The sequence below is a fragment of the Furipterus horrens genome, unplaced genomic scaffold, assembly GCF_987537825.1.
Source record: "Furipterus horrens unplaced genomic scaffold, mFurHor1.1.pri manual_scaffold_15, whole genome shotgun sequence".
Taxonomy (NCBI): Eukaryota; Metazoa; Chordata; class Mammalia; order Chiroptera; family Furipteridae; genus Furipterus; species Furipterus horrens.
The window spans coordinates 8,179,606-8,203,725 of NW_028327185.1; the positions used below are offsets into that span (position 1 = coordinate 8,179,606).

Here is a 24,120-nt window from a genome sequence, read left to right on the forward strand (position 1 = left end):
TCCCATACCTGCCTTTTCTCCCTCATTCTCTTTTATTTTTCTGGGGTAGTAATAAGTGAAAGAAAGCAGGAGTTGGCCTTGTTCTTGACCTTGCTATGGCCAAGGAACTTCCTCTCTCTCAGCCTCAGTTTCTTCACTTGCGAGAGGTGGGGATGAATCTCGGGAGTCAGGTTACATTCCTTGCTTTTACTGGGAGGACCACAGCAAACAGGCAATTCATTCCACAGCCCCGAGTCCCCAGGGAAAGCCTGGTCAACCGAAACTCTTATTTCTTAGAGGATAAGAACTTCCTTGTCCTCAGCGATCAGCTTGCTGAAGTCAGTTTAGGTAAAGGGTCTCTTCTACCCCGGGCCAGCCTCCCTCTGCACCTTGGCCCTTCCCTACATTCACTGCACTACACTTCTATAGTCCTTGAACTCCAGAAATCCTTTCCCAGTTTTCCCAGGTACACCTGTGGCTCCCCACGCCTCTCCACTCCTGTGAACACCAGACCGAGAAGTCAATGCCTCCAGGGTCCGAGTCTGTAACACAAGCTAGAGAAGAAGTCTCAGGGAGGTTCCCAGGCCCGTGCAATATGACAGGTAGGGATGCGGCCACCTCCGGGGCTCGCTCTCCATCGAAGGGGATCTCAGATCGATCGTATCGGGGAAGAAGAAAGTCCAGAATCATGACTTTTTGCTGAGTTTGCACTATTAGTTCAGCTTCTGGGGATGGATCACGGGAAGTCACTATCATTTTCCCTCGATTTATACTTCTTGCCATTTGCGGGATTCCCTCCTAATTCCTGGTGTCTGCAATGTATTATCAGTTTTGCTGGATTAACTGGGTCTGTTAAACTGCCCCATGTACTTTAAGAATGGTCTGCAGAGTTGTGAGATTCAGTCTAAAATCCACTTGAACTTGGCACTAATTGTCCATCCTGTTCAGGGGGCCCTTGTTGCCGTCTTTCACAGGAGTGTCTGGTAGACATGCCAGAACCTTCTTCTGAGAATGTAGGCCCTTTCCACTCTCCTCACACCTAAGGCAATAAATACTCAGTTCTATTGAACTAACAATTGAACAAAGACGTGCTGACGTTAAGCCTGGAATAATCTCGTTGTAACATCCTGACCCTTGGTTTCTGCTATGCGTGCCGTGAGGTCTAATCGGTCTGCTATTTCGAAGAAAAAGGAATGTAAAGCATTTTTACACATCTTAGCCTGAATTACTATATCTTTTTGTCAGTTGTCAGCAGCTCAGGATCCAACTCATGAGAAATATATTTTCCCACAGACAGTCTAGGATGCAAACACATTGTTCATATTTTTTGGTGGCGGGGGGAGAAATAATAAAATAAGATATTGTGTGAGCTTTGAAGTGCTCAGGGGATGGGGGTGGAGCACAATGGCAGGTTCCTTTGTTGAACAGCGGATTTTCCTCACGGACCTCAGCTAGATCCTTATCAGACGTTTCTGAGCAGGAGACAATGAACATGACCCAGTGTGAATAAAAGAACGATGACAAATGTGCTGTGAAAGGAGCTGGGGTCCCCATTGAAAACAAATGGCCGGGACAGCCAGTGAGGCACACTTTATCTTCAGCATCCTCTTCAGAGCTGGGGTCCAGAGTTGTTTTCCCTGGAAAATGAATGGAGTGCTGGGAAGGCAGGCTGGCCCTCTCTTCTGGCCCTTCCCTTGCACCCCGCAGCCTTTTTAATGAGTTATTTCTTACCGCCGCAGCAGCGGGCAGGTCGTCATCAATATCCCTGCCTTAGAGGCCGGGCTGGGAGGTGACTCAGTAATGGACCTTGACTATGTGAGGGTCATGGGGCTGAGGACGGGGAGCAGCTGTCTTCAGAGTCTCTCCTGAGTTCAGAGGCGAAGGGGTGAGCAGAACCTGAGCAGGGAGAGAGGGAAAGTGGGTGAGTGAAAAGAAGTTCCCGGTCTAGGGCGTAGTGTTTTCTGGGACACCGCGAAGCTTTCTGAGGGCAGGGATCTGTCTTCCACCTCTTGGTTGCATAATCTATGAGATATATGTGTCCCCACTGAAATCAATATTCAATTGCTTGATTGATGAATGGTATGGACAGCTCCATAGGTTGGCATCATCCAACCAAGGCTAGAGACACGGGGATCTTCACTGACTTGATCTACCAAGAAGGAAGGACCAAGTGACCCTATAAGGTCCTTACTGTTTTGGGGGTTCCATAATTGGCTCCTGATAGTGGTTCTGCTCGAGTCAATTAAAATTCAGTCAAGTCAGTACTTCTTGATCATTTATTACAGGGAAGGTAATGGACAAGACTTTGGTGGATTGCAGAAATGAATTAGTCATGGCTCCTGCCCTCAAAAGCAAAAGATTGGAATGGGAGAGAAAGAGATGCATGTAACTTCTTACAGTAGAAGTATTTGTGAATATGAGAAATATTATCTTAGAAATCCAATCAAAGTCCCCGAGGCCATGGAAAAGGGAGTGATGGATTCCAGTTTAGGAATTGGGAGTGGAGTGATGATAATAATGCGAACTAACATTAGGTGCCATGCAAGTGATAAATGACTTACTTAGACTATTGCATTTAATCCTTAGAATAACTGTGTACAATCAGTGCTAATGCTGATTTCCTTTTACTCATGATGAGATGGAAGCAGAGAGAAGTTAAGTGACATCCCAGCAAGCAGCAGAGTCACAACTGAAGCTGGCAGTTGACATAAGGTAGCCTAAGTTTTGAAGTAAGTTAACATATTTAGTACATTTAGTATAATCCAGTCTCTGGGCAAGGTACTTCCACGTAGATAATTCATTTACTTCTCATGATAAGTCTGAAACTTGTATTTTCATCCCCATTTTACAAACCTGGGACTCAGAGGGATTAAATGACTTGATAGAATGACATGGCTAATAAATGTCAAAAGGGGCATTCAAAGCCAGGCAAGCGCGGTCTCAAAATCTGTCATTTGCCCCCACTACTGACAATGCTGCCTCAATAAATGAAAGGCCAATAGTCCCTCAGGGCCTCAGAAACCCCAGGAAGGGCAGTCATGCCCAGCTGAAGGCAATTGGGGGTCTCAGGCATGGACCCTGAAAAGTCTTCCAGCCCATTGTAGGTATGTCCTCACAGAGGAACTCTCACCTGTATACCTGCATCAACAGCAGACTTCAGAGAGAGCTCCTAGCATTTTAAAACTGGTCATACTCTCCACAGGCAGGTGTACCAGTCAGCTATTGCTGTGTAACAAATTACCACAAATTTAGTGGCTTAAAATAATACCCATTGCTATCTCACAGTTTCCACGTGTCAGGAATTTGGATACAGCCTAGCTGGGTCCTCTGCTCAGGGTACCTCAGGCTACAATCAGATGTTGGCCTGCTGGGTTCCCATCAGGAGCTCAAGCTTTGCTTCCAAGCTCCCCCCGATTGTTGGCAGAATTTGGTTTCTTGACGTTGTCAGACTCTCAACTCCGAGAATCTGCCCCCTCCATCGACTGCTTGCCCCATAGCTATTGGCTTCTTCAAGGCCAATAGGAGAATGTCTCTTTCCTGAGGAAAGATCTAGTCCTCCTTGTAAGGTTCCTCACTTGATTAAGTAAGATCCATTCAAGATAATCTCCATTTGGATTAACTCAAAATTAACTCAATTACATCTGCAAAATCCTTTCATCTTTGCTGTATAATGTACCCTAATCAGAAGCGCTCTCCTACCCTATTTACAGGTACTCAGGGGGCAGACATTATATAGGACATGTAACCTGGGGAGTGAAATTTGGGGGCCATCCTAGTATTCTACCTGCCATGTGGGACTCATTCTTTTTTCTTTTTTTTAATGTTTTTTATTGATTATATTGTTACAACAGTTCCAATTTTCTCCCCCTTGCTCCCCTCCACCCAGCACCCCCCTCCCCCAGCAATCCTCCCCAAGTCCATACCCCTGGTTCGTAAAAATTAACTATCCCCCCCCCCTCAAATATTAGGACCCTTTGTAATCTTGTAAAGGACAATGGGCGAAGGTCTCAAGCTCCTCTCTTGATGTCTGTGGAGGTATTGGCCACCTTCATGTTCAAATAGGACCCCATCATGTTGGCGGGGCCAGGGCACAGTTCGTGTGTGAGCGGCATGCACTTGGAATTGTACATCTCCATTTCCTCCTTTTCAAGGCTCAACCACAGTGCATTGGTCAGTTTTGGCCATGGGTCAGCGTTTCTGATGAAAGATTCCATGGAAAAGGATGACATTTGTGTCTAAAGTTGATTTGGTGATTAGCTTTGGTGATTAGCTTTTAGTTTATCTCTGCTTACCCCCCCCCTCCACCATTGTTGACCATCAAGACTTAGTGGTTTGTGTTATTTGTTGAAAGAGCTACAGAGGAAAAGGCCAAGGTTAACGCCAAATAATTGAAAGGAAACAACGTGTCTGAGGACATCCAAATGTTAACAGATGGAATCAACTTCTAGACTTGAAGATTTTATCTTTAAACAGTCTTGGGAAACTGCATCTTATTTCCACCAAGAAACTCTTGCAAGTGAAATTTGATGGCTTTTTCAAGGGTTGTCTTTTGGCATCCCAACTTAGGGGTTTTTTTATTCAGTTTTGTTTTGTTCAGCTTACCGTTTTCACATGTACACACCTAGCCCCAAATCTTAATGCCCAATAAAAGAAGGCTACACCTGTGATACTAAGCAAATTTGTAAGAAATCTATTTAGGGACTTCGGTCTCATTTTAAAATGTCCAACCTTTCAATCTCCTTAGTTCATGCAGCAGTGCTGCCAAAGTAGAGGCAACTTTGATGCGGAACCAGCTTCTACTGAGCAAAAACCAAAACAAACCAACAAGCAAAATAAACACCATTCGGATCAAACACTGATCTTTAAGATGTCCGTGAGACTGAAGAGAAGTTTATTCCTACCATCCTCCACCACTTCAATGATCACCTCTGTTCAGAACACAACCAACTACCCTGGCCGGTGTGGCTCAGCTGGTTGGGTGTCTTCCTGCAAGGCAAAAGGTCGTCAGTTCAATTCCCAGTCAGGACACATGACTGGGTTGCCGGTTCAGTCCCTGGTCAGGGCAGCCAATGTTTCTCTCCTCCTCTTTCTCCCTCCCTTCCCCTCTTTCTAAAAATAAATTTTTTTTTTTTTTTTAAAGAGCATAACCAACTCACAAAGCCTCAGTTCCTACAGCTCCGTGAGAAAGGATTTAACTAGATAGCAGGCCAGAGAAATTTTTGACATCTGGGCCCAGACTGGGACCAGGGTGAGCCTGGAATATTCTTTCATATCCGCTCCTTATCACCCGCCCATTCCAAACAGCCCCAGCCTTGAAGACATTGGTGACTCTAAATATCTTCTTGTAATGAAGATGCTTATAAATATTACAAGAGATTTATCACTTCAGTGTGAAATTCTCTGATACCAACAGGGAGTTTTTAAACACAACTGGTAACAAGAAGCATATGGTCAGAGATTCAAGTTACTGCTTTTTTTTTTTTTTTAATTGTTGTCTGCCAAGGACAATATATTTTTTTCCCCTCCTTCAAAATAAACATTGTGCAGGAATGTGCCTCAGCAAATGGGGTTCTATTATATTTCATGCAGCTTTCTAAACAATTTCCAACCCGGGGCTGGCTTGGTGTCAAACAGAAGGCAACCAACAATAGCAAAATCCCATTAAAGTCGAGAAGGTTCCTTCCTGAGGTGAGCCTGGCCAGAAATAGTCATCTTGGCTTATTCTCCAGTTTGGCACCAGGGACTAATAATGCACAGTCTCTTAATGGAAATTATCTAATTTCATCCAAGAGTTCCTCCAGAGAGAGCCGGGCTGACGCACTAACAGTCAATATAACAACATTCTTCTTGAAGTGCCGGACAATAGGCCTTTGGAGGGACTGATCCGCGACGTCAGACGCAGGACAAACACGAGGGTAAAAATAGGCCTAGAGGCATTGACATGACCACCTAATTTCTCAGGAGGGAGGCCGCAGAGGAGGGTGTGTTCAGAGCACTTGCTGGGAATAACTTCATCAGACCTGCAGGGAGAAGAACCGTGAAGACAAAACGGAAGAGGGGTGGCAGAGGGAGAAAGAAAAGACACAGCCAGATAGAGAACGGCGGAAAAATGAGGAACGTGGTCAAGAGTTCCCTTCTCTGTCTACGGTGCAAATAAGCATTCAGCAACTGTTTGTGGTCGCTTCACATAAATCCTGCTTTGGGTGTAATTCCCATTAACATCACGCGGCGGTTTTCCAAGTGCTCTCTGCAAGGAGCAGCCAGCGGGAAAGAATGCTCCATTTAAAGCTATAAAGGCCCAGTTTAAAAATAGCAATTCTACTTAAAATATAAAGTGCTAATTCCATTACTTAAATGTTCTTTATTAAAATAACTTTATGCTTTCCAGGTATTAATAAATATTGAAATATACACAGGAAAAAGGAAATCTGAATATTATATATAAAAACCATTGGCGTTCTATGAAATGTATGCATATAGATGCACGCGTGTTCTATAACACTATATAATATATAGAATATAGCTATAAGTATATAACTATAAAGCCCTGGCTGGTTTAGCTCAGTGGATTGAGCGTCGGCCTGTGAGCTAAGTGTCGCTGGTTCGATCTTCCAGTCAGGGTACATCAGAGAAGGAAAACTCTGACTCCAAAAAACCTCCGCTGCCTTGCGGCATACCTCTTCAGGGGAAAGGCTAAGGGAGTAAACCCCGACAGAAAATCCGGAGCCGGAGTCCCTAAGGCGGTTTGATGTTGTGATCAACACCGGCAACTCCTGCGGCGCACCTGAAGCCAAGCTGTATCGACTCCGTCTTTCCCTTGGACCCTTCAGCTGCGAAGAGAGGGGGGGTCTGCTGCATGGGCAACAGCAGACCCTCCATATTACCCTGCCCAGGCTCTGTAGCTTCAGCGTCATCGCAAGATGTCGATTCAACACGGGAGGAGACAGATACCATGTCACTCCCGAGTCGGACTGCACAGCCATTCTCGGCGGTGCAGATGGACTCTTAAGAAGCTACACCATCGTCTCTCGAGACGGACGGCTGCCGACGACGATATAACTATACCTGCCTATCTATCTACCTGACCTGCAAACTATCCCATAACATTTTTCTAAGACCAACAAGATCACCCTGAGATATACATCCGATTTTATGTTTTTCATGTTGATACTTGTTTCATAAATATTTCACTCCATGTGAATTTAAAGCTCTCTAAGGGTAGGAGCTGGCTTGTGTCTATCATGGTTATCCACATTAAGATAGTATCAGTTAATCGATTGAGTCCCACAGTCTTGAAATGTCAGAAAGTCTCACATGTGGGCCTTTCAAGGACTAAAGGCTGAAAGCTTCTCCAGGACGAGTTAAGGCAAGGCTCAAACCTTTGTCCACACTTCCACGTCCACCACTTCCTCCCCTCTCCCCAACAAGCCAGAGCACAGTGGTCCTCAAACCCCAAAGGGTCGCCCTGGACCACAGGGCCCAGGCTGAGGTGGGTAGATCACAGGAAACTCCCTTTGGCTCTCAGGTGAGGATTGGTAGCTCTAGACCGCGTCCACACCTCAGGAAGAACACAAAGACCGAATCCAGGGGTCAGCCCCAGCCTGCGGGCCAGCCTGCCTGGACCGTCCCGAGTGCAGGTACATATTCAATACACTGAGAATGCTTTATCTGGGGAGGGGAATTCTGTGGCTGGGGAGCACCAGACTGAAAGGCAACTTCTCTGACTATGCTTTTATTTCTTTTCAGGATTGAAACATGGGAGTATAACACTAGTCAAAATTTTGCAATCCAATTTAAATAAGCTAGTGTTAGGGTATTAATGTAAGATAAAGTGGAATTTAGTGTCAAAAGACATTAAAGGAAGATAAGGACAGGTTCATATTGATTAAAAGTACAGTCCACGAAAAAGTTGTTAACCTTAGCATCTAGTGACAACTTCAAAATATACACAATAAGACTAATAGAAATGCAAGGAGAAACTGATATTGATAATACAAAAAAACAAGATTAAATACACCAAAATGAGTAGCAATATAATAATAGCATAATTATTAATTATAACTATATAAAGATTAAAATACTATAAGAATAACATATATAGCTAAAAGATATGTATAAAACTTGATACTCAACAGAGACAACACATTATTTTTTTTTAAAATAATTTATTTGTTTATTTTATTTTTAGAGAGAGGGGAAAGGAGAACAAGAGGAAGAGAAACATCACTGTGTGCTTGCCTCTCACACACCCCCAACTGGGGACCTGACATGCAACCTAGTCATGTGCCCTGACTGGGAATCGAACTAGCGACACTTGGCTCACAGGTCGATGCTCAATCCACTGAGCCATAGCAGACAACACATCATTTTTAAAAACATTCGACAAATTAGAACATGTGTTGCTGAATTATGGTTGCTGGTACTGTATTTTGTTGAGAACTTTTGCATCTATTTTTCTGTACTTTTCTTGTGACGTCTTTGTCTGAATCTGCTATGAAGGTAGTAGTGGCCTCATATAAAAAGTGGGGGAGTGTGACCTCTTCTTTTCTTTTCTTGTATTTTTTAAAAGATTTTATTTATTTATTTTTAGTGAGAGGGGAAGGGAGGGAGACAGAGAGGGAGAGAAACATCAATGTGTGAGAGAAACATTGACCGGGGACCTGGCCTGCATGCGCCCTGACCTGGAATCAAACCTGCGACCCCTCAGCTTGCAGGCCAGCACTCAAATCTACTGAGTCACGCCAGCCAGGGCTGCTTTTATTTTTTGAAAGAGTTTGTGAAGCATGTGTTAATTCTTCTTTAAAGGGTTGATAGAATTCATCAAAGAATCCATCGGGGCCTTTGAGATAAGATATTTTTTGTGGGACCTTTTTTAAATTACTCATTCAATTTCTTTATTCATTATACATCTGTTCAAATATTCTGTTCCTTCCTGAATCAGTTTTGGTAGTCATGTCTTTCTTGAATTCTGTCCATTTCATCTAGATTGTTGGCATACAATTGTTCACAGTACTCTCATAATTATTTTTATTCTTTAAAGTTAGTGGAAATGTTATCTCTTTCATTCCTGAGTTTAGTAATTAATTTGAGACTTTTCTCTTCTTGGTCAATCTAGCTAAAGGTTTGACCATTTTTATTGCTCTTCTCAAATACCCAGCTATTGGTTTTATTGATTTTTTCCTATCTTTAATTTTCTATTTTATTTATTTCTGCTCTAATCCTATTTCCTTTCTTCTGCTAGCTTGGGTTTTAGTTTGTCTACTTTTCCCAGAGTCTTAAGGTGAAAGGTTAGGCTATTGATTTGAGATTTTCCTTAAAAAAACAAAAAAGATCTTTGACAGCTATGCATTTTCCTATAAGCAACACCCTTGTTATATCTCATAAGTTCTGGTATGTTGTATTTTCATATTCATTTCTCTCAAAATATTCTCTGTTTTCCCTTGTGATTTCTTTCTTTCTTTCTTTTTAACCCATTGGTTATTTAGAACTATGTTGTTTAACTTTTGCATATTAATGTATTTCCCTATTTTTTTTCCCTCTGTTATTGATGTCTAGCTTCATGTAGTTGGAGGACATGCTTCTTATGCCTTAAATCCTTTTTAATTTATGAGACTTGTTTTATGGCCTAACATGTGGTCTTCCCTGGAAAATATTCCATGTGCGCCTGAGAAGAATGTATATTCTTCTATTGTTGGGTTGAGTGTTTTATAGATATCTGTTAGGTCTGGCTGATTTATAGTGTTATTCAAGTCTTTGTTTTTCACATTTATCTTCTAATTCTATCCATTGTTAAAAGTGGGGTATTGAAGGCTTCGACTATTACTATTGCATTATTTATTTCTTCCTTCAAATTCTGTCACTTTTTGCTCCATGTATTTGGGGGCTCTGATGTTAAGTGCACATGTGATTATAGTTATGTCTTCTCGATGGATTGAGTCTTTTATTATTATAAAATGTCTTTCTTTGCCTCTAGTAATAATTTTGTCACAATGTCTATTTTGTCTAATATTAATATAGCAACTTGAAAAAGATAGATCTTTTTCAACTTTTTTACTTTTAATCTGTTTATATCTTTGAATCTCAAGTATGTTTATAGATAGCATAATTAGAACATGTTTTTAAAATTCTTCTAATTTCTGCTTTTTTCTTGGAGTGTTTAATCTATTTCCATTTAATATAATTATTAATAAGGTAAGATTTATACATGTTTTTTTTTGTTTGTTTGTTTGTTTGTTTTTTTAGTCTCATGTTTTATTCCTCTTTATTACCTCCTTATTTTGTATTAGACATTTTCTGGTACCCCTTTTAGTTCTCTTGTCTTCATATATATATATAGTTTTATTTCTCTCTACTTCCTTTTTGAAGCATAGGAAGAATAAGAACACAGAGAGGCAGGAGAAGAGAAGAACAAGGGCCCTAGCAGCCCAGAAAGCAGGTTCGAATCCAGAGGGGATCCCTTACGAACCTCAGGCAAGTTACTTAATCACATAAAACTTTGTTTCCCCAAATGAAATGGAAATGCCACTGAATGCTCCTTCCTGGGCTTGACCTGAGGGTCACGTGGGCCAATGGCTGTAAGTGCTGAGCAGGAAGCCTGGCCCAGTGTTCCCCCCTTTTTGTTTATAGAGGCATGAAGCGAGGAGACTGACTTGGGGAAGTGAGGCACTGGTTTGAACAATTCCAAGAGAAATTTCAGAAGATTCTCCATGACCTTGATGACTAAACTGTACCCGTTATGGGGGAGGAAAAGAAGGGAGAGGATAACTAGAATCTTTTCCCTTCCCAGCAGGTTGGGATAACAGGCCAAGTCTGTGTTGAGCTTCCTGCCGTCCCGGACACCTGCCTTAGGGAAGCTGCAAAGAAGCCTCTTAGAATCAATCAGCAGGCTTCTTGAGCCTCCTGAGAACCCGAGAGGCCACCTTGCCTGTGGAACTCTTCGCAGCACATGGCTGCAGTGGAGAGAAGGGTACGGTAGGGGACGAGTGATCATCTGAAACTGAGAGGCATTTCCAGAGCCGGAGTGAGTCATGGAGCTTGAGCGCGGCTTTGCCTGCCACCAAAATAGACACCCTGCTCCGGTTGCAATGGAAAAGGGCGGCCTGGATGTTATGACTCAGGGCAAGAGTGGAAGGTGAGACCGTTTGAATCAATGCCGCCCTTGGCCTGCTTCCAAACTATACCTGTTCCCGGAATATTGTAAATATTCAGGGTGATTCACTTTTAGTAATGCAGACACCTGGGTATCAACTGAGGGATTTCTTGTCATTTGCACATGTGAATTGGACACTGTCTTATGTCACTCACTGAATTCTGGTCATGGCCGGCCTGATACCCAAGGTGGTGTGTGCACTGAATGCTGGAGAGAGTTTGCAGGCTGGTGTGGAGTTTGGGGTTCCTCCTGACTTGAACATGATGAAAGCACTTGAAGAGTTATCTGTGTTTTTACCAATTAGGGCAGCAAAAATGAGGGACTGCGACCATCTGCTGTGTCAGACAGTAGGCAAATGGGACACTCTCTGCAGAAATCGGGAAAACACAAACTGAGATAAACATCAGATTGGTAGAAGTTAAAAGGACCAATACCGTCTATTGCTGGCAGCGATGTGGGGAAGCAATGTTATAATTGACAGTGCAAATGTGATTTGTGACAGTGCTATTAAAGCTAACTACTCAATGAAAAATAAGATGTTCCCCCCCACCCCATGAAGATTAAGTGTATCCTAATTGTGTTTTATTTCTACAGAGTGAGGTTATGGAAGTAGCACTATGATGTTCCAAACCTTGACCTCTCCAGCAGGCTTATGGGCATCCCAAGTCACCCCTAAATATTCCGTTTTGAACCTAACAGCTTATTTATAAAACAGTGTGTCCAATTACAAATAGACAGAGCAATCATCCCTGAGTTCAAAAGTCTAAACTCAAACCAACCGATCACTTCGAAGGACCATGCACATTGTAGCAGCATCTCCAGGGGAAGGAAGCAGCCACATGGGAGAAAAATTAACCATAAAGCTGGGTGTCAACTTACCATCACGTGCTCTATCAACAAATTTGTGACCGAATACAGTTGGATGCATGTTCTAATACAGTATTTTCTCTATTAGGGACTGTTTAAAGATGAAGTCACTCACCATCCTGCCAATTCTACCACCTAAACAGTTTAAATTCTTGCCTGTGAACTCCGTGTACACCACCACCCCCTTGCCTTAGTCCAGGGAACAAAGCTTCTCTAACCAGCTTGAGCTAGGTGGACATTGGTTAGCAGAATCCTGGTCCTCCTGAAGTCCCTTGTGACCCCAGACTTGCCTTCCTACTTCTTTACAACTCTGATTCTTCTTCAAGACCCATGACAACTAGTATTATGGGCATTTTTATACCTGAGACTCAGACTAAAGAACCACCGACCATGAAACAACTGTATCTACATGAAATAACTGTACTACAGTTCTACTGGTGGATGGCTATGAACTTCAAAAGTGAGCTTCTTATGTGTAGTCAAATAGGGCATTGAAATCCTATAAAACAGTTTGGTGCAGGTGAGGGGAAATGAATGGGGGAGCTCCAGCGTGTGGGGTACCCATCTTTTCTTCCTTCTTGCCAGTGATGGCACTTGTGAACGAAGAGGACAGACCCCAGAAAAACTCTGAAAGGCCATCCTCAGTTTCCCTGTTGAGCACCCTGCAAGGAACCTGTGCCCTGCGCTCCCACGCCGCCCCCTCTGTGGCCCGCAGACGCCTGTGTACTTGGTTGTATCTTGTCCTCAGAACCTCCTCTGCTTTGTCCCTGTCAAAATGGCTACTGAGAGGAAAGAAAGAGAAACCTGGTGAACCGCGTTGTGCATTAGGGTCTTCCCAACACCTCGAGACCCAAATTAATGATGTGGTCACCAATCTGCCCTTGTTCCTGCAGCTTCTATTTTCCAGGCCCTTTGCCTGAAACATTCTGTTTGAGGGCAGAGAGTTCTTCCTCTGAATAAACTGTCTCCCCTGAAAACGTTGGCTGAGTGCTGGAGTTCTGGCTGATGAGTCAGAAAATGTAGCCTCTGCTCCCTGGAACACCATTTCCTAACTATGTAACCTGGGGCGTGCCACTTAACCTCTCTGAGGATCAACTTCCTCTGCTCACATCGGGATGACAATACCACCTCAGCGTCCTTATGACTCGTTATGTAAAAGAATACGTGAGCTAATGCATGGAAACTGGCCTCGGGGTCTGTAAGAGGTGAGGCGTGGCTACTGAAGGGTCACGGCTTTCCTCGCCCTGTCGGGTGATTTAAAACACCTAATACAAGAACTTTCCATATGGTCGGCAGTATGGGAGGAAACAGCTGCCGGTCGAAGCCAATTTTAGAAACCCGCGTTTTCTCAAAAGGAAGAGCCGGCTGCCGTCACGACAAGGTTGCTGGCAGAGGACAGGCACAGCCAGACAGCAATGCAGAAATGGCCCAGCAGGTGTCAGCAGAGAACCAACTTTTGGTGCTGGGAGGGCTTGTCGTGGGATCGAGGAGACGCTGGGGCCCGGGGTGGAGGGGGGCGGCTGAGTGGCTGGCAGGATTCTATCATTAAATCCAGAGATGTCCCAGTTTGGGTGGGGTACAGGTGGACAGATGGGGACAACCCTTCAGCTCTATCTACAAAGTTCCTCTCTTAGGTCCAGGATCCTCCACCGTCAGAGGGTCCCTTCCATTTCTGCCGCTCAATCCCGGTCTAAGTCCATACTCTGTGGTCAGAACCAGTGCTCCAACTTGGGGAACTTGTCTCAAAGGAAAGGAAGCTTTAGTTTCGATAAATATTATGTTGGGAATGACTTCCCCCTCTCCCTCTTGACACCAGACTTGTTTTGAATATATGATTTCATCTGCATCTCTGTTTCCTACCTTAACCTTCAACTCGCTCACTAGAGGCAAAACCCCAGCCCTTCAGATTCAGTAATGCAGGCAACAAATCCAGCTTCCACGAGGTAATTAGCTAATATGTTTAGAGTGGGTGAGTACTGTTTCCGGCTACCAAATAGAAGCCTGTTTGATGAAGTACTAAATCTTTTATGTGTAAAAGATGATCTCTCATATTTTAGTCTCATGGGGACATGATTTCACTGCTAATATATGTGAGTCATGCTGAAATGGGTTCTACCGTTGTTTTATGAGGTCTGAGGTCTTTCTTGGCTGGACATGGAGGAAGTGACTTGGAGAGAGAGAGAGAAGTAGCTTTTTGGGACCAGAGAAACCCTGCCCTTCTCCAGTGAGAGAGAGAGAGAAGGGTGGGGGGGGGGTGGCACCCACGTGTGAACTGGAATAGCCTAGTAAGGGGAAAATGAGGATAAGTGGGACTGGGCCCAAAGGGCTATCTGAGACTCTGAAGCCATATCTGTGGACAAGAGGTCAAAGAGATGGCCACCTGTGAGTCTGCCACACCTGGGAATTCAGCAAAGGGAAAAGGAATACCTCGAGTCACTTTGGGCCTCCTGGTCTTACCACATCGTTAGTTGCATTTCTAACCCCATATCAAGTCTATCTTCAAAAAACTCGGGGACTCTGTAGAGTTCTGGGGATACTGAAGTCCAGGAAAAGGGAGGTGTGGCCTACTCAGAATAATCCAAGGGATGTGTGTGTGGTGGGGGGTGCGGGAGAGGTCTCTAGAGTCCTAAACTCTAGCATCTAGCATCCGCAAGGCACAGAGGTCCCCTGCCTACCACTGAATCCTAGCCCTGGGCCCAGTAGCCTAGCAGTCGTCAGCAGATGGCCAGTCTCTCCTCACCTCAGATGACTGGGTATGCTTTGTTCCCTTCTCTTCCTCACTGTGAATATTTAATTGTTTCCATGTCTTTCTTGGAAATGAGAATTTACTATATTCAAAAGAGTGTGTAAAATGAAGCACATTATTTTCCCGAGTCTATAAGAGGAAAAAAAAAACCACACACACAAACAACACACACCCAACAAAACAAAAGCAGATAGCAGATCTGGACAGCCTGAACCCGTGCAGAGTTACGTGGCTGTGATAAGCAAACCTTCGTGGTCACCCTCATTGAACGTTTATGTTCAGTTGGTGTGTTATCTGGGCCCCCAGGCTTGGGACGGGAATTCCCACTGGTGATTTAAGTATGGAGGCTCTGAAGCTGGGACAGTCGAAGGGAGCTGGGGCACATCTCTTGCTTCAATCAATACATACACCTCTGATGCAGGCCCTTCTTTCAACCCCAAATCCCCCGCAAACCACATTGTGACATTGTACAACGAGCCTTGGATGGCACTGTGCATTCCCAGGACGGTGAAGTAGTTTGTCTGTGTGTCCCCAGGAATATAGAAGGGAGAGTCATGTGCATTAAAGACAGTCATCAGAATTGACCAAAAAACCCTGCCCTGGTGGCACCGCCCCTGCCCCCCCCCCCCCAAAAAGCTGTTTAACCTTTTCAGTCTAAAGAACTCTCTCCTGCTCTAATTGCCCATTGTAATTTGCTGGGGCAACCATGCCATCTCAGACGAAATCATCTTTACAAAGGAGCCTCCTCCAAAGACAACGCAGCCACATTTAAGCTCAAGTTCATTTGGTTTGCTCCGGCGCTCTGCCCTGCGGCTGGAGCCCGGAGCTGGGTGGCTCCCGGGCCCGGGCGCCCTCGCCTCTGCCCGCAGCCTCCCCGCCAGCCTCAAGTGCTCTTGGAACTAGCTCATTTCGCACAGCTCGGGGCCGTTCGGAAAGCAAAGATTAAAGGGGAAAGTCGCAGTTGTATATTTATATTTTCATTGCTAGAGGGGAATTGATTTCCGCGCATTTATTTTGGTAGTTGTAATACACAAGGGCGGATTTGCGTCACCCGAGCAACTTGTCGGTGGAGATAAAGTTGCACAAATATTAAAAGGGGAAGTGCTAGGAGTCATTATAGAGTTTTTCTCCGGAAGAAATAAGGATTTCGGCAGTATCCGAAAATACTAAGGCCGCTTCTATTCTGAGACCAATCTCGCAGGCACATCCGCTCATTTGGTCCGAGTTTGAGCCCCATCAGAAAACAGGAGATGACCTGAACTCCGGCGAGCTCAGGGTTTCCTGCTGATTGCTTGGTTCGGAGGGGTGGGGAGTAAGGGGGGCAGTCTGCGGCCTCCGAAGAGGGCTAGGGCCGGCAGAGACGAGGCCAGCGCCTGGGGAAGGAGTGTATTTGTACGGGGGGTGGGGGGCGAAGGCAGGGGGTGTTTCAGGGTTTCCCTGTTCGCGGTTTCCTCCGGGAGCTCGGGAAAGGCCAGGGTGGGCTAACGCGGCTGCCTCGAAGCCCAGGGCCTGGGAGGGCCGAGGGACGCGCGGGCCAAGGTACAATTTACAGTCGAGCCGCGGACCTTGGTGCGGAAAGAGAGGAGTCCGCGGGGAAACCTGACTTACCGGCCTCGCCTGTGCCCCGCCTGCCCCGCGCGTCTGGCCTTTAGGGGCTGTGGATGCGGGTCGTGGACGCTGCGGGAAACCCGGAGAGCCCGCAGTTCTGCCCAGTCTGCCCCGTGCGACCACCCCCGAGGGTAGCATCTTATTTGGGGGTAGGCGGCCTGGGGGTGGGTCCTAAATGCACCTCTTAGAACGGTGGGTTTAGGCTTAGGCCGCGGTTAGAATGTTGGCAAAATGGAATTGCAACCGAATTGGAAGTGACCCTCGACGAAGGGCGATGAACACTCGCTCTAGTGACTTTCCTGGGGTCTGTGAAGCTGCAGGGGCCGCGCCCTCCCTCCGGACTCTCATCAGAATCCTCAGGTTTTGCTGGCAACGCCTTGACTGTAGCCTTTCAAGGAGGGTCTAACGGTCTCAAGTGGCCTTAGGATGATCAGTCCTCTCTCACTAGAAACAGAAAGACTGGTCTTCCCGCACCTCCCGCCCCGGTGCTCTCGGCCCGTCACATCCCTCTATTCCATCGCTGGAAATAGCACCCCTGCCCTGGCTGCAGGGAGCAGGGCAATAAAACCCTTTAGTACAAGAGAAAGGAGAAAGAGACAGACGGGGGCGGGGGGTTCTCAGTGCCGGCTGGTCTGAGATGATTGATTAGTGACTGATTACTTTTCAGGAGAAAGTCACAGGGCTAGAAACCATTAGACATTAATTCAATTAGGCCAAATCCTAAACTCGAGAGAGGCATTGTAAGTTCAGTCGCCTTCCGGGGTTTATTTGGTAAGAAGCCGTAGTGCTGAAGTGAAATTTAAAATGCCACAGAAGCTTACTGCAACTATATTGAAGGGTTTTTTGGGGGGGGGGGTATGCCACAGAAGCACAGCTGCTCTGTTAAGAGATGTTTATTAGGACAATCGAAAACAACAGATTTTGTGGTTTCATTATTGCTATTATTTTATTTTCTTCCTGAAAATGTGCAAGAAGAACTCATCTGGGTGGCCTGTGGTTTGTTTGGGAGAGGGGTGGGGAAATCCATTCTAGCTATAATATAAAAGAGAACGAATTCTTAAAATAGAGATGTTGATGTTGCAGAAACCGCCCCCCCTGCACGGGCCCGGCGCTCCGAAGCCCCGAAGAGCTAAAGGAGCGCGCCGGCTGCCCCTGCAGCTGCTCCGGCGACCAGGCCCCAGGGCTTCCTAGGGAAGCAGTCGATGAATTGAAAGTAATAGTTAACCCCAAGGAAATCTGCTCTTGTGGGCACTTGCAAAACAGCGGAGCCCACGTGACCCGGGAGATGTGGCGGAGGAGGGAGGGTGACATTTCCTACGAGGTGTAGCCGCGGAGGGGACGCGCGTGCCGCTGTCCCGGGTTTCGGTCCGCGGCCTGTTTTGTTGTCTGTGAGGCTCGGGGGAAAGTTTGGCGACGCCCAAGGCAGACGTTGGGAGACATCCATCTTATTTTGTTTGAAAAGGTACACGATCGAGTTGTCACCGTGTGACGGCTCGGAATAAAGCGAATTTGCGACCGCCCCTCCCCTCTGCCCGGGGGATCGCGGAGGCAGCCGAGCGGACGCGGGGCTTAATCGGGCGGGGGCCCAGGGAGGCCGCAGCGGGGCGCGAAGGACGGAGCCTGGCGGAGGACACCGATTTTCGGGATAGAGGCCTGATGCGAAGAAAACTCGGGGCTGCCCGATGTTAAAGAGAGAGACACTCAGGAGGCCTCCCGCGCGTTCTGGGGGGCGGGCTCTGTACCCGCGATAATCACGCCGGACCGTCCGTTTCTCCGGGACAGCGCTGCAGGGCCTCGGTGACGGACTCTCCGCTCCCGGTGCCGGTTCGGCGCTGCAGAAGTTACTGGAAGGTCAGCATTCCCGGGAGCCGCTGAAACGGACGCTCCGGCCCCTGCTCGGCCCCAGCCGCAGCGGCGAACTCCTTGGCGTGGCCGGGGCGTGGCCGAGGGCTTGGCCACGCCTCCTTTGCCAATTCCCCCCGCACTCCCCGCTCCTATTGGTCACGCGGATGGCCAATGAGAGCTCAGATCGAGGCCCTACCCTGAGTCTGACTCGTAAGCTCCTGCCAAAACTTTGGGAGTTTTTAGAGAGGAGTTTTTTTTTCCCTCTTATTACATTTTTTTTTTTTTTAACTAACGGATTATTATTGTTGTTGTTTTAAATTTAGCTCTCAGGGCTTAGCTGTTTGGGTTTTTCTTTCGGCGGCCGGCCTCTGTCTCCCCGGCTTCCCGAGCGTGTGCGGAGCCCGGCGCCCGCCCGCGAGCCGCCCCAGCGCCCTCGCTCGCCTGCTCCTCGCCCGCGGACGCGGCCGCCGCGCCGCCTTCAAAGTGATCGGGGCCGACTGTGCCCGGCCGGGATCCGGCCCTCGGCTCCTTCCTCGCCGGCGCGAGGGCTCCCTGGCCTCGTTTCCGAGCGGACGGAGAAGCGAAAGCGGATCGTCCTCGGCTGGGCTACCGCCTCCTCCGGACTCGGCGCGCCGCTCCCCGCGCCCCCAGCCGCCCAGCATCCCCCCGGCCCGGCCCAGCCCGGCCGCGGCGGCCGCTCGGCTCACCCCGCCAGGATGTTCGCCGCCGGGCTGGCTCCCTTCTACGCCTCCAACTTCAGCCTCTGGTCGGCCGCTTACTGCGCTTCGGCCGGCCCGGGCGCCTGCTCCTTCCCCCTGGACCCCGCCGCGGTCAAGAAACCGTCCTTCTGCATCGCAGACATCCTGCACGCCGGCGTGGGGGAGCCGGGGGCGGCCGCGGAGGGCCTGGCGGGAGCCTCAGCCGCCGCCCTCACCGCGCACTTGGGCTCGGCTCACCCGCACGCCTCCTTCCAAGCTGCCGCCAGATCCCCGCTCCGACCCACCCCGGTGGTGGCGCCCTCCGAAGTCCCGGCTGTTTTCCCGCAGCGGCTGTCCCCGCTCTCGGCCGCCTACCACCACCATCACCCACAGCAGCCGCCGCCGCAGCAGCAGCAGCCTCCGGCGCCACCGCGGGCCGGCGCCTTGCCGCCCCCGGCCTCCGGAACACGGGTGGTCCCGAACCCCCACCACAGCGGCTCGGCCCCGGCGCCCTCCAGCAAGGACCTCAAATTTGGAATTGACCGCATTTTGTCTGCAGAATTTGACCCAAAAGTCAAGGAAGGCAACACACTGAGAGGTAGGTCTTGGGCCAGAGGCTGCAGGCCTCTGACCAGGGCCCCGGGCCAGTTTGGGGTACCTTTGAGTGTGTTTACAATTTAGGACAAATTGATAAAAGGAGGGAGAAAGAAATCAGTTGTGAGAAGACTATGAAACACTAGGTTTAAAACTCACCTGCTCTGTGTTTAAGGAAAAAAAATACTCCAGGAATGCTTTAAAAACATTCTTCACAGAATCAATACTCATAAAAATGGTTGGAGTAAACTGTCACCTGTCTGTCTTTAATCACATATCCAGAGAGAAAATTATATTATTTGTCAGGGAAAGCCCTTTTAGGGAACACTTTCCCATTCATTTACCTGAACCCAAGAAATGTAGCGAAACAAATTAGCAAAGTGGGGCTCCTTCTGGCGGAGGGTTTAGGTCTGTGGAGTTCTTAAAAGGCACCTGAAAGTGACTCCGTTTTAGGTAAAGCCCTTTCCAGCGGGGACCGGGACATATGGGACATTTCGGGTATCGCCCCTTGGCCGCAATCGGGAGAGAGGGGTTTTGGGTGGAGACAGGGGTCTCTCTTGACTTTGCTCCGGGAAAACCAAATCGAGGGCGCAGGGGAGGGGAGGGACAAATCAGCCCAAAGAGTGTGGGTTTGCTCTTTAGTGTAACCAACTCTTCTTCTGCTTTGTCCCCAGATCTCACGTCCCTGCTAACGGGCGGGCGGCCGGCGGGGCTGCATCTCCCCAGCCTGCAGCCCTCCGCGGGCCAGTTATTCGCGTCTCTAGATCCTATCAACGAAGCTTCTGCCATCCTCAGTCCCTTAAGCTCGAACCCGAGAAATTCAGTTCAGCATCAGTTCCAAGACACGTTTCCAGGTACAGAACGCGCAGGTCCGCCGACAGAAAACTCAGGACTGACGCCACTCGTGGCGACAGCTGTGTAGCAATCCCGGAGGTGGTGTGGGAGGCCACCACATCGGGAGAGAGAAACCGAAAGATTTCTCCGTCGGGCTCCCGGAGGAAAGGGTGGGGGAGGGCTTAGGGAGCCAAGAAAGCGTGTGGGTGGGCGGGTGGGCTGGGGTGGAGGGATTTATCTAGTCTTTTCTCGGGAGAAGGTGCTTTGAAAATGCAGCCGCAAGAGGTGTTGGTTATTATCGTGCACACATTTTGAAATGACCTCAAACCCTTTTACCCCAAGAGACCGTCCGCATCTATGCTGCTCCTGTGGGCACATGAATAAGGGGGGAGGGGGGTGAATCCAGGCTGACATCTCTAGATCCTTCAGGCCCAAGGGACTTTTCCTCTTCTCTTAGCGTGCCTGATGGCCAGGCCTCAGGTTTACATTTTTGTCCTTTGGAATTTATGGAGGAGCTGCTGGGCGCCTCAGCTCACTATACACTCGCTTTAGGCTTTTCCATTACATTCTTAAAAGCTGTAGAATTCCTCCTTGGAGGAGAGCTCTGTGACTGTCTGTAGAGCGGGCTGTTCAGCAAACCAGTTTTAAGCAGCAAGTGAGCCCCAGGCCCGCAGCTGGGGTCAGGGCACTAACTGGGTCCTCGGCGTCTCTCTCTTGCTCCCGCCACACCGCCCCTCCCCCAGGCCCCTATGCTGTGCTGACAAAGGACACTATGCCCCAGACATACAAGAGGAAGCGCTCGTGGTCTCGGGCGGTCTTCTCCAACCTGCAGAGGAAAGGCCTGGAGAAAAGGTTTGAGATTCAGAAGTATGTGACCAAGCCGGACCGAAAGCAGCTGGCCGCCATGCTGGGCCTCACCGATGCACAGGTAAGCCAGCTCCAGCCCCGACAGCAGCCCCTCGGGCGGGAGCCTGCGCACCCCAGTTCCAAGGACCCCTCCATCCCGACCCATCCTCCTGCAGTAGAAACACAAGGTCTTGAATTTCAGGAGACTTCGTGGACTTCCCAACTTGAGGCAGGAGAGAGAAGGGTGGAGGAGAAGGACAGAAGGCATAACCCGTCCCCGAAGATGTGTGTCAACAAGCAGTGTCTGTTTATTTTGGCCAACAGGCGGAAGAACCGCTGAGAAAGCAAACAGGCTGTAGGAGATAATAATTATGTACCCGACTCTAGTGCAATTCGCTGTAGAAAGCAGTTTGTTTCAGAAGAGATAAAAATCCAAAGTCAAGAGATTATTATTGGCTTTTTTGTTTTCCCTCCCATCCTCCCTCCCTCCTGCTCCTTCTGCTGCTGCTGGATTGTGAAATCCCCAGTTGTGAGGAAGTGAAAACATCATTTCAAACGGAATTACTTAGCCCCCCCTTGGCGGGGGCAAGAAGTCCGCTTGGAGCGGCCACAGTCTGATTTTCTAACGGCCTAAGTGCCGAGGAAAAATCTCAGGTGGGTGGGGGGGAGGGAGAGAAAGAAAAACAATTTCTTAGAATGCTTAAGAGCATTTCAGCAGGTTCTGCGTTTTGCATACTTGAATACTTTTCAAGAAAATAGCAAATCTATCAGGCCTGACTTCAGTGTCTGAATTCATTTTTTTTGTTTTTTTCCTCAAATTGAAGAACTGGACTTTTGTTTTCTCTTTTTGAATTTTGAAACCAGAAGAGTCACCATTCTGCCACACCCCATTGGAATGTTCTGAGCTGGACAGAAGGCAAAGGCAGGCCCTTTTTAATGACCCCCTTAGGCGCATCCGCCCCCCCCCCCATATCTGTGTCTTTCTGTCTTCCATTGTACGGCCCCCCTCCCTTACACACACTGGAAGAGCCCAGCCATTTTCCACCAGCTGTGAATGTTATTTTTAAAAGGGAAGCTGGAACTTGTGTGAGCGCATTGGGTCCCCCAGGGGATGGTATATATTTATATAGATCCCCTGCCTGTCTCTACCCTGTTCCTCCACTCTGCGCAGGTTTAATTCCAGCGTTTTCTGAGCCCACAGTTGGATTAGCTTATTCTGGACAGGGGCTGAGTCCTTACCGACTCCTGAGTGCACACATGCCAAGAAAATGCTCTTCCACGGAAGGTCCAGCAGTGCCCCCACTCCTTTGGGATCAACTCTTTGAACCCCTTTCCCGTCTGTACTTCCTATGGTTCCTCCCTAAAGAGAATTGCTTTGGTAGGGACTTGCCTTGGATAGCGGCCTTAAGAGGAGGAAGCCAATTTAGCAGGAACTCTTAACATTGGTTCACCAAACCCTTAAAATTGTGTGCAGAATCTTGGGAATATGTGTGCTTTTCTGGGCCAGGGGTCAGTCAGATTCCTGGGAGGGTTCTGCCTCGAGTGAAGTTAAGGAAGCATCCGTTGAGAGTAGACGTCCTCCCGCGTCTGCAGGCGAGGTGCAAGAGTCTGCCTTCCCAATAGGCATGTCATTTCAGGCTGGAGGTCTGGCGAGCCACATTTCCCTGGGCAGCCTCTGGGCCGCCGCACAGCGCCCGGTCCGTCCGAGAGGTGCTGGGGACAATTAGGTTGCTTTCTCTGGCTTTTTCCCCGGGTGCGCGCCCGGCCGGATTGCAGCGAGCCTGAGTCTCATCTCGGTGTCCCTTCTTGTCTCCGGTGCCGCGCAGGTGAAGGTGTGGTTCCAAAACCGGCGGATGAAGTGGCGGCACTCCAAGGAGGCGCAGGCACAGAAGGACAAGGACAAGGAGGCAGACGAGAAGCCGGCAGGCGGAGCCCCGGCGGCGGACGGCGAGCAGGAGGAGCAGAGCCCCAGCCGCTCGGAAGGGGAGGCCGAGAGCGACAGCAGCGACTCCGAGTCTCTGGATATGGCCCCCAGCGACACTGAGCGGACTGAGGGGGCCGAGCGGTCTCCACACCAAACCACAGTCATCAAGGCCTCTGTCGCCGGCGCACTCCTCCCCGCCAGCAGCGGCGGGAGCGGTGGTGGCAGCGGGGGCAGCGGCAGTTTCAGCTTCAGCGGCCACGGAGGCGGCAGCACCGGCGCGGGCAGCCTCGGTGGCGTGGCCCTGGAGTTGCTCCCTGCGCCCCAGCCCACCCTCGGCAGCGCTCCCAAAAGCCCCGAGCCCGCTCAGGCGCCGCTCGGAGGCCTATAGACTGGAAGAGGGCGGAGGGGACTGCGTCCTGCGTGCAGACGCCTAGCCTTCCAGCGTAGCTGGATCTCGTGCCTCCTTTATGGTGGTGGTCGGGACAGGGCAGAGACACAGTGGCGGAGCCTCCTTTTCCACCTTCGTATGGCCCCTCGCTGGCCACCGGGTCCAGCCCACACTTCAGTAGCCTGGGGAGTCTCAGCGCCCCGGCCGGACACTCCTCCTGGATACAAGCAGCTCACACTGTGACGTGGGACTCCACAGTTCCTTCCTGCTCTCCGGGTGGCAAAGACGTGCTGCCTTTAGGATGACACAAACTTGTAAATAAAATGTTTATTACGGTTTGTAAAGAAAGGCTGTTGTTGGCTGGATGGGGCGACAGGATCAGTAAGGTCAGGGATCTCTGTGCTGGACTTTAGCCTCTGGCGCTGCAGGTCACCGCAGCTGAAGGTGGGGACTAGAGATGTGGGGGTAAGCGCTGCAACCTCGGGGCTACCTTGTTGCAGAGACCGGTGTTAGAGCTTAGCTGTTCCACCAGTTCAGAGATGTCTTAGCCTGCAGCCCCTCAGACGCTGCTGAACTCATGCTAGTTGACCTGAGCGTGGCCAGAGAATCTGTCAGGGGCATATGGCTTCCCCCTAGAGAGTC

The 24,120-nt window shown here is 48.8% G+C and overlaps 2 protein-coding genes across 5 annotated transcripts in view; both read left to right on the top strand.

The window, feature by feature from the left end:
• LOC149992345 (mitochondrial amidoxime-reducing component 1-like) overlaps positions 1 to 11,687 on the top strand; it is a 35,164-nt gene extending 23,477 nt beyond the window's left edge. The window contains exon 7 of one of the 3 annotated variants that reach the window (XM_090263333.1): positions 10,766 to 11,687. In XM_090263333.1, coding sequence (XP_090119459.1) covers positions 10,766 to 10,778 — 13 coding nt within the window. In that variant the 3' untranslated portion in view covers positions 10,779 to 11,687. Of the gene's footprint in view, positions 1 to 10,344; positions 10,506 to 10,765 lie in introns of those variants that run through there. The other 2 variants (XM_090263331.1, XM_090263332.1) reach the window with 2 other exon arrangements.
• A 4,952-nt stretch (positions 11,688 to 16,639) lies between these two features.
• Positions 16,640 to 23,826, top strand: HLX (H2.0 like homeobox). Of its 2 annotated transcripts, XM_090263379.1 has the most exons (5): positions 16,640 to 18,200; positions 18,518 to 19,490; positions 20,161 to 20,340; positions 21,064 to 21,248; positions 22,993 to 23,826. In XM_090263379.1, exons 2-5 carry the CDS (start codon positions 18,911 to 18,913, stop codon positions 23,476 to 23,478), a joined length of 1,431 nt encoding a protein of 476 aa, XP_090119505.1. In that variant the 5' UTR covers positions 16,640 to 18,200; positions 18,518 to 18,910; the 3' UTR covers positions 23,479 to 23,826. The 2 variants fall into 2 exon arrangements, with proteins under 2 accessions (XP_090119505.1, XP_090119504.1); XM_090263378.1 differs by having other exon boundaries at positions 16,640 to 19,490.
• The last annotated feature ends 294 nt before the right edge of the window (positions 23,827 to 24,120 follow it).

Coding starts and splice junctions, on each gene's coding strand:
- HLX (XM_090263378.1), top strand. CDS start 18,911: ATGTTCGCCGCCGGGCTGGCTCCCTTCTACGCCTCCAACTTCAGCCTC. Junction 20,341..21,063: donor GTTCCAAGACACGTTTCCAG/GTACAGAACGCG, acceptor CCCCTCCCCCAG/GCCCCTATGCTGTGCTGACA. Junction 21,249..22,992: donor TGGGCCTCACCGATGCACAG/GTAAGCCAGCTC, acceptor GGTGCCGCGCAG/GTGAAGGTGTGGTTCCAAAA.